This window comes from Physeter macrocephalus, chromosome 4 (assembly GCF_002837175.3).
Source record: "Physeter macrocephalus isolate SW-GA chromosome 4, ASM283717v5, whole genome shotgun sequence".
NCBI classification, from domain to species: Eukaryota; Metazoa; Chordata; class Mammalia; order Artiodactyla; family Physeteridae; genus Physeter; species Physeter macrocephalus.
Genome location: NC_041217.1, coordinates 37,708,975 through 37,725,871, shown reverse-complemented (window position 1 = coordinate 37,725,871; position 16,897 = coordinate 37,708,975). Strand labels below are relative to the sequence as shown.

General features: G+C 35.4%; 1 protein-coding gene across 4 annotated transcripts in view; it reads left to right on the top strand.

Annotated features, from left to right (window-relative positions):
* LOC102987077 (membrane cofactor protein-like) overlaps positions 1–16,897 on the top strand; it is a 57,333-nt gene that overhangs the window by 22,511 nt on the left and 17,925 nt on the right. Inside the window, exons 6-11 of one of the 4 annotated variants that reach the window (XM_055084110.1) lie at positions 3,049–3,231; positions 5,389–5,436; positions 9,123–9,176; positions 9,685–9,720; positions 10,235–10,426; positions 12,594–16,749. In XM_055084110.1, coding sequence (XP_054940085.1) covers positions 3,049–3,231; positions 5,389–5,436; positions 9,123–9,176; positions 9,685–9,720; positions 10,235–10,422 — 509 coding nt within the window. In that variant the 3' untranslated portion in view covers positions 10,423–10,426; positions 12,594–16,749. Of the gene's footprint in view, positions 1–3,048; positions 3,232–5,388; positions 5,437–9,122; positions 9,177–9,684; positions 9,721–10,234; positions 10,427–12,558; positions 16,750–16,897 lie in introns of those variants that run through there. The other 3 variants (XM_055084109.1, XM_024133858.3, XM_055084111.1) reach the window with 3 other exon arrangements.

Sequence of the window (16,897 nt, the reverse complement as noted above, 5' to 3'; positions counted from 1 at the left end):
TAGCACAGGGAGATCACCTCTGTGCTTTGTGACCATGAGAGGGGTGGGATAGGGAGGGTGGGAGGGAGTGAGAAAAAAAGAAAAAAAAAGAATACATCATAGCCAAGTAAGATTTATTCCATAAATGCAAGATTGGTTCAGATTTTTAAATTAATCAGTGTTATTTACCATATCAAAAGACTATAATGAAAAAATATATGAGCATCTTAATAGTTGCAAAAAAAAGCAATTGACAGAATTCATCATCTTTTTATGATAAAACTTAGCAAACTAGGAACAGAATGGAACTAACTATATCAACCTGATAAAAGGCACATACAAAAATCGCACAACTAACATTATGCTTAATAGTAAAAACCTAATTTATTTCCCCCCAAGGTAGGAAGAAAGGAAGTATGTCTACGCTCATCACTCTATTTGGCATTGTGCTGGAGGTCCCACTCACTGCAATAAGGCAAGAGAAAGAAATAAGCATACATACATTGGAATGAAAGAAATAAAATAGTCTGTATTCATTTATAACATGATTGTCTATGTAGAAAATTCCAAAGACTGATGTTTTAGCAAGGTTGCAAAATATAAGATCAACATACAGAAATCAATTGTATGTCTACATACTAGCAATAAATCATTACTGAAAGTTTTATTTACAACAACTATTTGCAAATCCAAAACACAAAGTACTTGCATATAAATCTAACATATATGAAAGATTTAAATGGTGTAAACCACTAAACACTAATAAAGGAAATTAAAGACCTTAATAAATAAAGGGATATACATTGGCCATGAAATGGAAGACTCAAAATAATAAAGGTGTAAATTCATTGTAATTGATCTATAAATTCAACATAATCCCAATAGAAACCCCAGTAAAACTTTTTGTATAAATTGACAAACTGATTCTGAAATTTATATGGAAAGACAAAAGAGCTAGAATAGTTAAACAGTTTTTGAAAATGAACTGGAGGATGTACTCTACCTGATGTCAAGACTTAGTATAAAGCATACTATAAGGCATATAAGCAAGACAGTTTGGTAGTGGTGAAAGGATAGATATATAGAGCAATAAACAAAATAGTGAGTCAGGATTAGACCCTTGTAAATATGTCCAGTTGATTTTCACAGGTATACAGACAATTCAGTGGGGAACAATTTTTTCAACAAATGGTATGAGCACAATTGAACACCCATATGCTAAAAAAAAAAAAATAAAGAATCTCAGCCCATGTTAGCACCATATGCAAACATTTATTCAAAATGAAGCATAGACATACATGTGAAACCTACAACTACAACACTGTTACAAGAAAACACAGAAAATATTTGTGACCTAGCCAAAAATTTCTCTAATACAACCCATAAAGCATGATGCTTTAAAGAAAAAAAATAATAAATTGGATACTCCAAACTCAAAATTTCTGGACTGCAAAAGATATTATTAAGAGAAAAACAACAAAAAGCAATAGATGGGAAGAAAATATTTGCAAAGTATGTATCTAATAATTAACTTGTATCTATGATATAGGAAGAACCCTCAAAACACAATAATAAGAAAACTTTTTTTAATGAGCAAAAAATAGTAATAGACATATTTCACCAAACGTGATATGTAGATGGCAAAAAGTACATGAAAAGTTGCTCCATATCATTAGTAATTACAGGAATGTAATTTAAAATCACAATGAGATACCACTAACCAACTGTTAGAATGGCTGAAATTAAAAACAAAAATCTGGCAATGCAAGCAGTCAAATATACATGTAATTGAAGTTTCAGAAAGAGAGGAGAGAGAGGAATACAGAATATTATTTGAATAAATACGGGCCAAAATATTTCAAATTTGATCCAAAACAATAACCCTACAGGTACAAGAAATTCAGTGACCCTAGCAGGATAAGTAAAAATTTTAATTTTACCAAGGAACCCCCACCAAACTAAATATATCATGGTAAAAGTACTGAAAACAAAAAATAAAAGAAAAGGGAGCCAGGGAAAAAAGGTATTATATTGAGGACACACCCACACACCCCCCCCCATTACCCACGTTAAGAATGACAGCTGATGTCTCTTAAGGAACTGTGGAGATGAGAAGACAATAATTTCTGCTAATGTGCTGAAAGAAAAAACACTTAACCTAGAATTCACTGTCAAGGAGAAATCTTCCAAAACTGAAGGTGAAATAAATAAAAAACAGTTTCAGATAAACAAAAGTTTGGGGAATTTGTCAGCCAACCTGAACACAAGAATTGATAAAGAGGTTCTCCTGGCCGAACAGAAATGATGTGATACTTGATGGAAATTCATATCCACAGGAAAGGAGGAAGAATGCTATTCTGGTTTAAAAGGCTGTATATTATCTGGCCCTTATCTATTGCTCAGATTTAATCTCATAAGATATCCTCTTGAACTCTCTGCTCAACCCAGTGTTTTTCAGTTTGTTTGTTTGTTTTTTCCAAATTCTGCAAAACACATTCATAGATATTGAAGTCAATCTAGAGGGTCACGACCTGTATTTTTACTTTGAAGAAGCAGAGTAGAATGGGAAACACCAGAGTTCACTGGTGTGAGGGCTGAGGATTTTGCCTGGCTAGCATCTTTTCAACTTTTAAAATCGAACTCAAATATTACTTTCTCAAAAAAGTCTTTGCTACCTTTCTAAAAGAGCAGGGTACTGTAATTAGTGTCAGCATGACCTTAAAAAAAGTCCTAGAGCTAAAGAGTATCAAAAGTATCAAAAGTTTTCAACTTTCCCTGAATTTGTACCTGGTAGTCACACTTTCTCAAAACTTGTCATTTATGGAAAAAAATGTAGGAAAGCCAATAAAGTATAATGAGTCTGTTCTAGGTGGAAAAACGTTATTAAGTTTCTCTAAATCCATTTGCCTGAAATTCAAATGCACAAATAAAGTCTTTTTTTTTCAATTAACATCTTGCCTTTCATTCCTCGGCTTTTTCTTCCCACTGGAAATTACTACTTTGCACTAGTTTTTCTGGTCCTGTGTGAAAGCAGCTTTTTATTAATTCTGGAATTTCTCCAATTTTCAGTGGTCAAATGTGAACGTCCAGTACTCAAACATGGAATAATGGTGTCAGGAAGTAGAGAAAAATTTTCCTACCAAGCAGTGGTGATATTTGAATGCCTCCAGGGTTTTTACCTTAATGGCAGCAACCTAGTGTTCTGTGGTGGTAATAATACTTGGGAGCCTGAGATGCCAAAGTGTATTAAAGGTACAAATGTTGTCTTTTTCCTTTTTTTAAATTTTGTCTTTTAGTTTTTATTTCTTTGACATTGACAAGAATAATTGAAAAAATAAATCTTTGTATTTAACTCTGTCTTGTATCCATTTCCATGAGAGATGTATGACAGAACTTACGTAGAATTCTGCTGTTGTGATTTTGTATGTTTTTATAGAGTCTTAGCACATTCTGTTAGCAAAGAACACAGGTATATTAATATCTCTTGATTGGTATTTTTATGTATAAAAAGAGATGGGAATGATTTTTCAGAGTAAATTGAAGCATGGGAATTTTTACCTATATAAGTCAAGAATAAGGGCATAATTCATATAAATGATATGAAAGTAGTAATCCCATGTAGTTTGTTCTTCAGTGCTGATTCCTCTCAATACAAAACTCCCAATTTTGAGCCATTCAGATTTAGTAACTTCCTGCTTATATTTTACAAAAAGTCCTTTAAATTCATTGATGTACACTCATTCATCATTTTTAGTAATGAAAAGAGGAAGAATATATTTACAGCCATTTTAGTTGTTATGCTTAGTGATTCTAAAAGTATTTGCCATAGTCCACAGATATCAACAGATGTGTGAACTTGGACAAGTTACGTAAACTTTAAATATATTTACTTACATGTAAAATGATTTAATGCCTTCCTCACTGGGTGATAGCAAAGTCAAAATGGGATCCATTTAAAGCACTTAGCACAGTGCCTGGCATCTAGAAAGCTCTTACGTAGCTTGTATGACTTACAGCACCACCTTTACAGGGTATCTTCCAGGTCCAGGACTATGTTTCATTTTCCAGACTGCAACCAGTTTGGTTCTTTTTATACTGGGAAATTTCTGTTGTCACCAGAATAAGACCAGTATTTCTACCACTCCCCACCTCATACAAATACCATTTGTCTCTTTACTGGCCATTTTTATTTGGCAACAGAAAGTAAATTTCGTAACAACCTAAAAGCAGAAGTCCTTACTTATTGAAATGAAATGGAGGATTTCTGGCAGGGACTACTAATTAGCTGCTCTGCTTAAGACTTGAGAGACTATTTTGATATGGTAGAAGGAATTATCTTCCTGATTTCAGGGCTGCTTTCTCTGGCTTCTTCCTTTTAGTTGCAGCAGAAGCAAGAGACAAGAGGAAGAGAAGGAATAGCATTAACCTGGGCAGAGTGCATTCAGGGTCCCAGTGTGGCTCTGCTCACTCAAGTAACATCATTTCTGTGGGTTCTAGTTTCCTGTTGTCTAATGACTCAAACTAATGTCAATTACTGGCATCTAATTTGTTTGTTTCCTATTGCCCTGATATTTTGAAGGATTGAGGGGGCTTATTCATGTTAACATGGTAATTAGAACACCTTTTATAATTCCTGTAAACCCAGTACCCAGTAACCTCCTTCAGCACCTTGGTGAGTGCTGTGAAGTTTTGTGGGGAAAGAGATGTTTTTTTGGTGGATGATATATAAAGATTGCATATGAAATTTATATTCATTGACCCATCCATGTCCTAGTGGGCCTATACACTGTGGTATACTATATTTGTTTATATGCTCTTTTGAAAGTTGACCATAAACATTTCATAAGGACTTATAAAACACTGATACAGTTTTGTGTTTGAAGATGTGAATTGTTTGTGAGAAAAAGCCTATGAAGAGAAGAAGCTACAGTGATCGTTTTTTTAAAATAAAAAGTCAACTGTCCTTATGGGATTGTCAATCATTTTTTATCATCAGTTAGAGAAAGACTATACCAAAAGGATCAGTAGCAACATATACTGGTGTTAAGTCAGATCTAAATGTGCTAATATGAAAAAATGTCCAAGAAATCCTTAGTGAAAAAGAAAAAAATTATGGAATATACTACTTGGATCTTTTAAAAGAATACATAAATTTTATGATTTATAATTAGTTAACTACAAGGATTTTCATTGTAAAATACAAAGTTGTAGTGAACATTTTATATACACATCCTTATGCACTTGTACAAATATATATTTAGGTTAAACCCAGGAGTAGAATTGCACAGTTCTGAGTGTATGTGTATTATTTATTTTGAGAAATAATCTTTAAAAAAATTAAAAACCAAAATTAAATTCATAATTTTGTATTGACAAGGATGGTGAATTGAGTCAAATTTATTTTTCCAGGTTACAAGCCTACTCATCCAACCAAGACTCCACTTTCAAAATATCCAGGTTCAGTAACTCTTTATCCTACTTATAGTTAAAAAATTTATAAAGTGATGGGTGTAAAATCATGCCTTATTTTAATTTGCATTTCTTTAATTATCAGTGAGGCTTAACTTTTTCTGTCTACATTTATTTATTCATGTTCTTTGTTCATTTTTCTATTATGTTTCTAAAACTTTTTTTTTTTTGATTTGACCTTACTATAAATTAAAGCCCTTTTAATGTGAACTTTTTTCCTAGGGTTGTTTTTTTTTTTTTCGCTTTATTTTCACTAGTCAGTTTTCTTTTAGGATTTTATACACTATTAGATATGGGTTGCTTTTTATAACTTTTTGTTACCTGAGTATATTTTTATACATGAATATATTTTTGTAAATTTTCAAACATTACAGAAGTATACAGAGTAAAAGATTAGTTCTCCCTTCCTAGCCTATTACCTTAGTTAATCACTGTTAGGGTGTCTTTGTATCTATTTCTGTACATCAAAATCCTTATATATGTAGCTATACATTTAATTTGGTGTGTATTTTCTTAAACAAAAATGGCATCATACTGTTCATATTTTTTTGAAACTAACATTTTTCCACTTAATGTCTTATATTGGGATTGTATTTTGATTTATTCTCATCCTTTTAAATGATGACTTTAACATATGCCATCATATTTTATTTAACTATTCTATTGGTGGTCATTTATATGTGCAAAACTTTTACATTAAGAGGTAGCTGGATATATCGATCTTTTCCCTAATGGCTATGAGTGTTGTGTCTTTCTTATAAAAGCTTTAGGACTTCCTCAAGCTGAAATTATATAAACATTTCAACCATACATCCTAATTGCATTCTTTGGATTTAAATCTTTGGTACATCTGAAATTCATTATGGTATGTGGAATGAGATTGGGTCCCTCTTCACTCCACCCACCCCCATCCAATGGCAAAGTAGCACCATTTGTTGAATAACTTGTCTTCTCTCCAAGTGTTTTGAGGTGCTGCTTTTTATCATCCATTAAATCCATAGGTGTTTTAGTCTTCTGTCTGTTCCCTTGAACTCTGTCCATATCTGTGCCAACACCAAGCTGTTGTTGTTTTTCATTCTAGTACTATAATATGTTTTAATGTCTGGCAGAATGCTTACTGTAATTTTTCCAGATCAACATTTTTTTAATTTTTCTTACCATTTCATCCAATTCAGTAGCATTATATACATTCACATTGTTGTGCAACCATCACTACTATCTATCTATAAAACTTTTTCATCATCTCAAACTAAAACTTTATACCCATTAAGCAGTAATGCTCCTTTCTCAATCCTCCTCCCATATTCAATAACCTCTTTCTACTTTCTGTCTCTGAATTTAACTTACCTAGATACCTCATTTAAGTGGTACTTTACATGTGTCCCTTTGTGTCTGGGTTATTTCACTTAGCATAATGTCTTCAAAGTTCATCCACCTTGTATCAGAACTTTATTCCTTTTTATGGCTGAAAATATTCCAGTGTTTGTATATACCACATTTTATTTATTCATTCATCTGTCGATAGATACTGGGTTCTTTTCACCTTTTGACATTCTAAACAATGCTTTTCAGAATATTGGCATTCAAGTATCTGTTTGAGTCCCTCTTGAATTTTTTTGGCGGGGTATATACCGTGGAGTGGAATTGTTGTGTTATATATTAATTCTTGTTTAATTTTTGGAGGAACATCTGTACTGTCTTCCATTTTTAAAAAGTTTTTAAGTGGCTGCACCATTTTCATTCCCACAAGTGATGTACAAAGTTTCTAATTTCTCAAACTCTTTGCCAACACATGTTAATTTCTGTTTTTTATATAATAACCATCATAATCTATGTTAGTTAATAGGTGTGAAGTAGTATCTCATTGTGGCTTTTATTTCCCTAACGATTAGTGATATGGTGAGCAGCCTTTCATGTGCTTCTTGACCATTTGTATATCTTCTTTGGAGAAATGTCTATTCAAGTCCCTTGCCCATTTGTAAAATGGCTTTTTGTTGTTGTTATTGAGTTTTAGGAATTCGTTATATATTTCGGATATCAATCCCTTATCAGACGTATGATTTACAGATGTTTCTGCCCATTCTGTGAGTTGGTTTTTACTCTGTTGATAGTGTCCTTTGATGCACAAAAGTTTTTAATTTTGATGTAGTCCAATATATCTATTTTTTTCTTTTGTTGCCTTTGCTTTTGGTGTCACATCTAGGAAGTCATTGCCAGTTCAACATCATGAAATGTGTCCTCTGTGTTTTCTTCTAAGAGTTTTAGAGTTTTAAGTCTTTTGTTTTTGATCCATTTTGAATTAATTTTTGTATATGGTGTAAGATAAGTGTCAAATTTCATTCTTTGCATGTGGATATCCAGTTTTCCAAAAATCATTTGTTGAAAAGACTGCCCTTTCCCCATTGAATGCTCTTAGCACCCTTGTGAACAATCATTTGACCATATAAGCAAGGGTTTATTTCTGGGCCCTATATTCTATATACCATTGGTCTGTATGTCTGTCTCTATGCCAGTACCATTCTGTTTTATTATTGTAGCTTTTTAGTAAGTTTTGAAATCAGGAAGTATGAGCCCTTTCAACATTGCTCTTCTTTTTCAAGATTGTCTTGGCTGTTGCTAGTCCCTTGAGATTCCATATAAATTATAGGTTGTATTTTTCTTTTTCTGCAAAATGCATTTTCAAGATGGTGATAGAGAGTGCATTTAATCTGTAAATTGTTTTGTGTAGTATTAACATCTTAACAATATTAAGTCTTCCTGTCCATGACCACAGGATGTCTTTCCATTTATTGATGTCTTCTTCACTTTCTTTCAACAATTTTTATAGTTTTCAATGTACAAGTCTTTCATCTCCTTGGTTAAGTTTATTTGAGTATTTTATTCTTTTTAATGCTATTGTAAAAGGAATTGTTTGCTTAATTTCATTTTTGGATTGTTCATTGTTAGTGTATAGAAACACAGCTGATTTTTGTGTGTTCATTTTGTATCCTTCAACTTTGCTGAATTTACGTATTAGTTCTAACAATTGTGTATGTGTTTGTGTGTATATGTGTGATCTTTATAGAGCTTTCTATGTAAAAAATAATGTCATCTATAAAGAGAGATCATTTTATTTCTTCTTTCCCATCTGGATATTTTTAACTTCTTTTTTACATAATGATTCTGACCCAAACTTCCAATGTTACATTGAATTGAAGTGGCAAATGCAGGAATTCTGTGTTGTTCCTGATCTTAAGGGAAAAAAATTTTAGTATTTCAACATTGAGTATGATGTTAGCCACGAGTATTTTATAAATGGCCTGTATAATGTTGAAGAGTCTTTCTACTCCAGAGCAACTTCTAAATCATTTTTAAGCCCTCCTCTATCTTTTAAGTAGAGTCATATTGAATTCAAGCCTAATTTTTTGGAATACACTAATGATGAATTTGTTTGCTATACCACAGAATTAGTCACAAGGAATATCAGTGGACAGGAAGAAGAATGTTGATGGCATTGAAAATAAATTTATACTATTTTATGATGCAACTTTCAATGAGAAACATTAATATAATTTATAAGGAAAATTAAATTATAATTATGAATTATAAAAAGGCCCAAGACCAAAACCAATGAATTTATAGATCTTTAAGATATATTTAGTCTTTCTTTTTACCTATTTCCATTTTTTTCCTAGGATATCCCAATCCCAGTGACGAAATACTATCACTTGATGACTTTGAGGATTTAGGTATTATTTTGTTATTAATAACCCTGTACTATGAGACCTTAGAGTTCTACATGGAAATATCATGTTCCAATCATTTGTAGGTAGGGAAGAAACAACGTGTCACAAATAATTAGTAATAATTGACATTTATAGTTATTTTATTAGTGCAGGTACCATGACAAATGTAAGTGGTAGTATATATAGACACGTGTAGATAATTTTCTCTAATCTAGTAAATTCTAACAGTACTAGTAACCTATATAAAATAACCTGGTGTGGTAGCTAAAGCACAAAACAATGAAAAATGAGGCTCCTGTTAAGAGTTTCACAAGGTGGATCCTGTACCTGGAATCTGTTTAAAAGGGTTCTGTGATCAAAATGACTTGGATGCAGTAGCAGTTATGCTAAAACTAGATTGATAAATATTTTTGCTGTAGTTTTTAGATGATCTGATCAAAATTAAAATACAGCTGCTATCTAGGACCCATAGATGCTTAATATCTTCAAAACTGTTTTCATTTTTTCTCAGATGCAGGAATCATTGCTCTGATTATTCTTACTGCAAGTAAGTGTCTCAAACTTCGATACCACTTAAATGAAAATGTAATATGAAGATAAGATGCACATTATTTATTCAATGACTTTTCAGTTGCTGTAGTTTTTAATAGGTTGAAATTGAGTAGAACAGTCTAAAAAAACCTGACCTTTTCTGTGATATACTACCTTGTGTTGGTGATTGTATATTCTTTTATATTCTACATGTGCACTTAGTAACAAACCCTAAATAATACATGTTTTTTCAAAATTATTAGTCATATGAGTCTATTTCCCAAATATGTTTTGGGTAATTTTCTAAATTAAGCAAAGACTCTGACTTATTGCAGACTGTTTAAGTGATTCCAGGGGATTGGATTTAGATACTGAAGGGTCGAGATGGAATATAAATGTAAATGGGCCTAAATAAAATAACATTTTCTAACCGCAGAAATGTAACCAATGTTTATTTTTTTCTGCTTGGTTTGGAATCTTGGTGATTAGTTTTCAGAGTCACATGTCATTTGTTTCCTGTTTTCTTGTAGTTGTTGCTGTTGTAGTAGTTTGTACCTGCCTGTACAGATGTCTTCACAGTGAGAAGAAAGAGGGGAAGGATATGAAAGAGAAGGAAGAAAAGGATATGAAAGAGAAGGAGAAGAAAGAGAAGGAGGAGAAGGAGAAAAAGGAGAAGGAGAAGAAGGAAAAGGAGAAGGAGAAGAAAGAGAGGAGATGAAAGGGTAAATCAAAGCATGTTTCCTCTAACTTATTCTAAACTTTGTACTTTTGACATAGTTTTGTGCATTTTTTTGTCCTCTATATTGCACGCTCTGTTTTTCTAAATTGTGCCTGCATGAGTGTGCTGTCTGAATTGCATTTCATTACTAAAAATGTTTATAGCTGCTTTTAATATCACTGCAACAGGAGAAATTTGTGTAGAATTTCATCAGCTATTATGACTGTAGGAAAAATTTCTGAGGGATTTGAGGTTTAAGTTCTGCAGCAAATCATGGACTGTTAGAGGGTTTTCCCTACCCTAGGTGTACCCTACTTCCTAGATTGGACTGGTGGCCAAGATGAAATTGTAAATGGTTCACTGGAGACTTTGACATTTATATTCACTGGAATTTTTATGATGAAAATCTCCATTTATCTGTCCAACGTAGGTCACTGTAAGAAGCTATGGAGTTAAAATTTGATTTCTTTTCATTTAGAGGTGTTATTTATATAACTGGGGAATTAAAAGCAGCATTATTTGATTTCCCATTTATGTTCTCTTAATTTACTAAGTGGCAGTAAAACTGATGGAGTTAAACTTCAAGTTAGTGAAAGGGGTAGGATTTATAAGGCATCTCATTAGTTTTGTCTTTCTCTTTATCTGTAAAAATAAAAAAATCAGTGGGGTGCTTAGAATAAAAAGAAAGTGTACAGAGGATATTCAAGATGGCAAAAGATTAAGACATGGAGATCACCTTCCTCCCCACAAATACATCAAAAATACATCTACATGTGAAACAACTCCTACAGAACACCTACTGAACGCTGGCAGAAGCCCTCAGACTCCCCACAAGGCAAGAAACTCCCCACATACCTGGGTAGGGCAAAAGAAAAAAGGAAAAACATAGACAAAAGAATAGGGATGGGACCTGTACTTCTGGGAGGGAGCTGTGAAGGAGGACAAGTTTCCACACAGTAGGAAGCCCCTTCACTGGCAGAGACGGGGCGTGGTTGAGGGGGAAGCTTCAGAGCCACAGAGAAGAGTGCAGCAACAGGGTGCAGAGGGCACAGTGGAGAGATTCCTGCACAGAGGATCAGTGCTGACCAGCGCTCGCCAGCCTGAGAGGCTTGTCTGCTCATCTGCTGGGGAGGTGGGGGCTGGGAGCGGAGGCTCAGGCTTCGGAGTTTAGAATCCAGAGAGAGGACTGGGGTTGGCTGCATGAACACAGCCTGAAGGAGGCTAGTGCACCACAACTAAACAGGAGGGAGTCCAGGAAAAAGTCTGGAACTGCCTAAGAGTCAAGAGACCATTGTTTCAGGGTGCATGAGGAGAGGAAGTTCAGAAAACCGCCTAAACAAGCTTCAGAAACAGGTGCGAACTGCGGCTGTCACTGCAAACACCAGAGACGGGCGTGAAACGCTAAGGGTGCTGTTGCAGCCACCAAGAATCCTGTGTGCAAGCACAGGTCACTATCAACACCCCTCCTCCCAGGAGCCTGTGCAGCCTGCCACTGCCAGTGTCCCGTGATCCAAGGAGAATTTCCCCAGGAGAACACACGGCATGCCTCAGGCTGTTGCAACGTCACACTGGCCGCTGCTGCCACTGGCTCGCCCCGCATTCCGTACCCGTCACTCCCCCCGGCCTGAGTGAGTCAGAGCCCCCAATCAGCCGCTCCTTTAACCTCCTCCTGTCTGGGCAAAGAACAGATGCCAGAGGGCGACCTACGTGCAGAGATGGGGTCAAATCCAAAGGTGAACCCCAGGAGCTGTGCGAACAAAGAAGAGAAAGGGAAATTTCGCCATGCAGCCTCAGGAGCAGCAGATTAAATCTCCACAATCAACTTGATGTACCCTCCATCTGTGGAATACCTGAATAGACAACAAATCATCCCAAAATTGAGGCAGTGGATTTGGGGAGCAAGTGTGGACTTGGGGTTTGCTGTATGCGACTGACTACTTTCTGATTTTTATGTTTATCTTAGTATAGTTTTTAGCTCCTGTTATCATTGGTGGATTTGTTTATTGCTTTGGTTGCTCTCTTCTTTTTTCTTTCATTACTTTTTAATTGTTTAATAATTTTTTAATTTTAATAACTTTATTTTCTTTTATTTTATTATTGTTTTTTCTTTCTATTTTTTCTCCCTTTTCTTCTGAGCCATGTGGCTGTCAGGGTCTTGGTGCTCTGGCCAGGTGTCAGGCCTGAGCTTCTGAGATGGGAGAGCCAAGTTCAGGACATCGGACCACCAGAGACCTCCCAGCCACAAGTAATACTAATCGGCAAGAGCTCGCCCTGAGATCTCTTTCTCAAGACTAAGACCCTGCTCCACTCAACGACCAGCAAACTCCAGTGCTGGATACCCTATGCCAAACAACTAGCAAGACGGGAACACAACCCCACCCATTAGCAGAGAGGCTGCCTAAAATCATAATAAGGTCACAGACACCCCAAAACACACCAGTGGATACGGTTCTTCCCACAAGAAAGAAAAGATCCAGGCTCATCCACCAAAACTCAGGCACCAGTCCCCTCCACGAGGAAGCATACACAACCCACTGAACCAAACTTACCCACTGGGGGTAGACAAAAACAATGGGAACTACGAACCTGCAGCCTGAGAAAAGGAGACCCCAAACACAGCAACGTAAGCAAAATGAGGAGACAGGGAAATACGCAGCAGGTGAAGGAGCAAAGTAAAAACACACCAGACCAAACAAATGAAGAGGAAATAGGCAGTCTACCTGAAAAAGAATTCAGAGTAATGATAGTAAAGATGATCCAAAATCTTGGAAACAAAATGGAGAAAATACAAGAAATGTTTAACAAGGACCTAAAAAAACTAAAGAGCAAACAAACAAACAGTGATGAACAACACAGTAAATGAAATTAAAAATTCTCTAGAAGGAATCAATAGCAGAATAACTATGGCGGAAGAATGGACAAGTGACCTGGAAGATAAAAGAATGGAAATAACTACTGCAGAGGAGAATAAAGAAAAAAGAATGAAAAGAATTGAGGACAGTCTCAGAGACCTCTGGGACAACATTAAATGTACCAACATTCAAATTATGGGGGTCCCAGAAGAATAGAAAAAGAAACGAACTGAGAAAATATTTGAAGAGATTATAGTTGAAAATTTCCCCCTTGTGGGTAAGGTAACAGTCAATCAAGCCCAGGAAACACAGAGTCCCATACAGGATACTCAAAGGAGAAACATGACAAGACGCATATTAATCAAACCATCAAAAAGTAAATACAAAGAAAAAATATTAAAAGCGGAAGAGGGGGCTTCCCTGGTGGCGCAGTGATTGGGAGCCCGCCTGCTGATGCAGGGGACGCGGGTTCGTGCCCCGGTCCGGGAGGACCCCATGTGCCGCGGAGCGGCTGGGCCCATGGGCCATGGCCGCTGAGCCTGCGCGTCCGGAGTCTGTGCTCCGCAACGGGAGAGGCCACGACAGAGAGAGGCCCGTGTACCGGAAAAAAAAAAAAAAAGCAGAAGAGGAAAAGCAACAAATAACATACAAGGGAATCCCCATAAGGTTAACAGCTGATCTTTCAGCCGAAACTCTGCAAGCCAGAAGGGAGTGACAGGATATATTTAAAGTGATTAAAGGGAAAAACCTACAACCAAGATTACTCTACCCAGCAAAGATCTCATTCAGATTTGACAGAGAAATTAAACCTTTACAGACAAGCAAAAGCTAAGAGAATTCAGCACCACCAAAGCAGCTTTACAAGAAATGCTAAAGCAGTTTCTTTGGGCAGGAAATACAAGAGAAGGAAAAGACCTACAAAAACAAGCCCAAAGCAATTAAGAAAATGGTAATAGGAACATACATATTGATAATTACCTTAAACGTAAATGGATTAAATGCTCCAACTAAAAGACACAGGCTCGCTGAATGGTTACAAAAACAAGACCCATATATATGCTGTCTACAAGAGACCCACTTAAGACCTAGGGACACATACAGTCTGAAAGTGAGGGCATGGAAAAAGATTTTCAGTGCAAGTGGAAATCAAAGCTGGAGTAGCAGTTCTCGTATCAGACAAAATAGACTTTAAAATAAAGACTATTACAAGGGACAAAGAAGGACACTACATAATGATCAAGGGATCAATCCAAGAAGAAGAAATAACAGTTGTAAACATTTATGCATCCAACATAGGAGCACCTCAATACATAAGGCAAATGCTAAGAGCCATAAAAGGGAAATCGACACTAACACTATAATACTAGGAGACTGTAACACCCCACTTTCACCAATGGACAGATCATCCAATATGAAAATAAATAAGGAAACACAAGCTTTAAAGGACACATTAAACAAGATGCACTTAATTGAAATTTATAGGACATTCATTCCCAAAACAACAGAATACACTTTCTTCTCAAGTGCTCATGGAACATTCTCCAGGATAGATCATATCTTGGGTCACAAATCAAGCCTTGGTAAATATTAAAAAATTGAAATCATATCAAGTATCTTTTCTGACCACAATGCTATGAGACTAGATATCAATTTCAGGGAAAAACTGTAAAAAATACAAACAAATGGAGGCTAAACAATACACTACTAAATAACCAAGAGATAACTGAAGAAATCAAAGAGGAAATTAAAAAATACCTAGAAACAAATGACAATGAAAAGACGAGGACCCAAAACCTATAGGATACAGCAAAAGCAGTTCTAATAGGGAAGCTTATAACAATACAATCCTGCCTCAAGAAACAAGAAACATCTCAAATAAACAACCTAACCTTCATCGAAAGCAGTTATAGAAAAAGATCAAAAAACTGCAAAGTTAGCAGAAGGAAAGAAATCATAAATATCCGATCAGAAATAAATGAAAAAGAAATGAAAGAAATGATAGCAAAGATCAATAAAACTGAAAGCTGGTTCTTTGAGAAGATAAGCAAAATGGATAAACCATTAGCCAGATTCATCAAGAAAAAAAGGGAGAAGACTCAAATCAACAGAACTGGAAATGAAAAAGGAGAAGTACCCTGCAGAAATACAAAGGATCATGAGAGATTACTACAAGCAACTATATGCCAATAAAATGGACAACCTGGAAGAAATGAAAAAAATGTTAGAAAAGCACAACTTCTGAGACTGAAACAGGAAGAAATAGAAAATATAAACACACCAATCACAAGCACTGAAATTGAAACTGTGATTAAAATCTTCCACCAAACAAAAGACCAGGACCAGATGGCTTCACAGGCGAATTCTGTCAAACATTTAGAGAAGAGCTAACACCTATCGTTCTCAAACTCTTCCAAAATATAGCAGAGGGAGGAACACTCCCAAACTCATTCTACAAGGCCACCATCACCATGATACCAAAACCAGACAAAGGTGTCACAAAGAAAGAAAACTACAGCCCAATATCACTGATGAACATAGATGCAAAAATCCTCAACAAAATACTAGCAAACAGAATACAACAGTACGTTAAAACGGTCATACACCATGATCAAGTGGGATGTAGCTCAGGAATGCAAGGGTTCTTCAATATACGCTAATCAATCAATGTGATACATCATATTAACAAATTGAAGGGTAAAAACCATGTGATCATCTCAATAGATGCAGAAAAAGCTTTCGACAAAATTCAACACCCATTTATGATAAAATCCCTCCAGAAAGTAGGCATAGAGGAAACTTACCTCAACATAAAAAAGGCCATATATGACAAGCCCACATCCAACATTGTTCTCAATGGTGAAAAACTGAAACCATTTCCACTAAGATCAGGAATAAGGCAAGGTTGCCTATTCTCACCACTATTATTCAGCATAGATTTGGAATTTTTAGCCACAGCAATCAGAGAAGAAAAAATAATAAAAGAATCCAAATCGGAAAAGAAGAAGCAAAACCTTCACTGTTTGCAGATGAGATGATACTATACATAGAGAATTCTAGATGCCACCAGAAAACTACTAGAGCTAATCAATGAATTTGGTAAAGTAGCAGGATACAAAATTCATGCCCAGAAATCTCTTGCATTCCTATACACTAATGATGAAAAATCTGAAAGAGAATTTAAGGAAACTCTCCTATTTACCATTTCAACAAAAAGAATAAAATACCTAGGAATAAACCTTCCTAGGGTGACAAAACACCTGTGTGCAGAAAATTATAAGACACTAATGAAAGAAATTAAAGGTGATACAGAGGGAGAGATATACCATGTTCTTGGATTGGAAGAATCAACATTGTGAAAGTGACTCTACTACCCAAAGCAATCTACAGATTCAGTGCAATCCCTATCAAACTACCACTGGCATTTTTCACAGAAGTAGAACAAAAAATTTCACAATTTGTATGGAAACACAAAAGATCCCGAATAGCCAAAACACATATGGTCACCTTATCTTTGATAAAGGAGGCAAGAGTATATGATGGAGAAAAGGCAGCCTCTTCAATAAGTGGTGCTGGGATAATTGGACCCCTACATGTAAAAGAATGAAATTAGAACACTCCCTAAC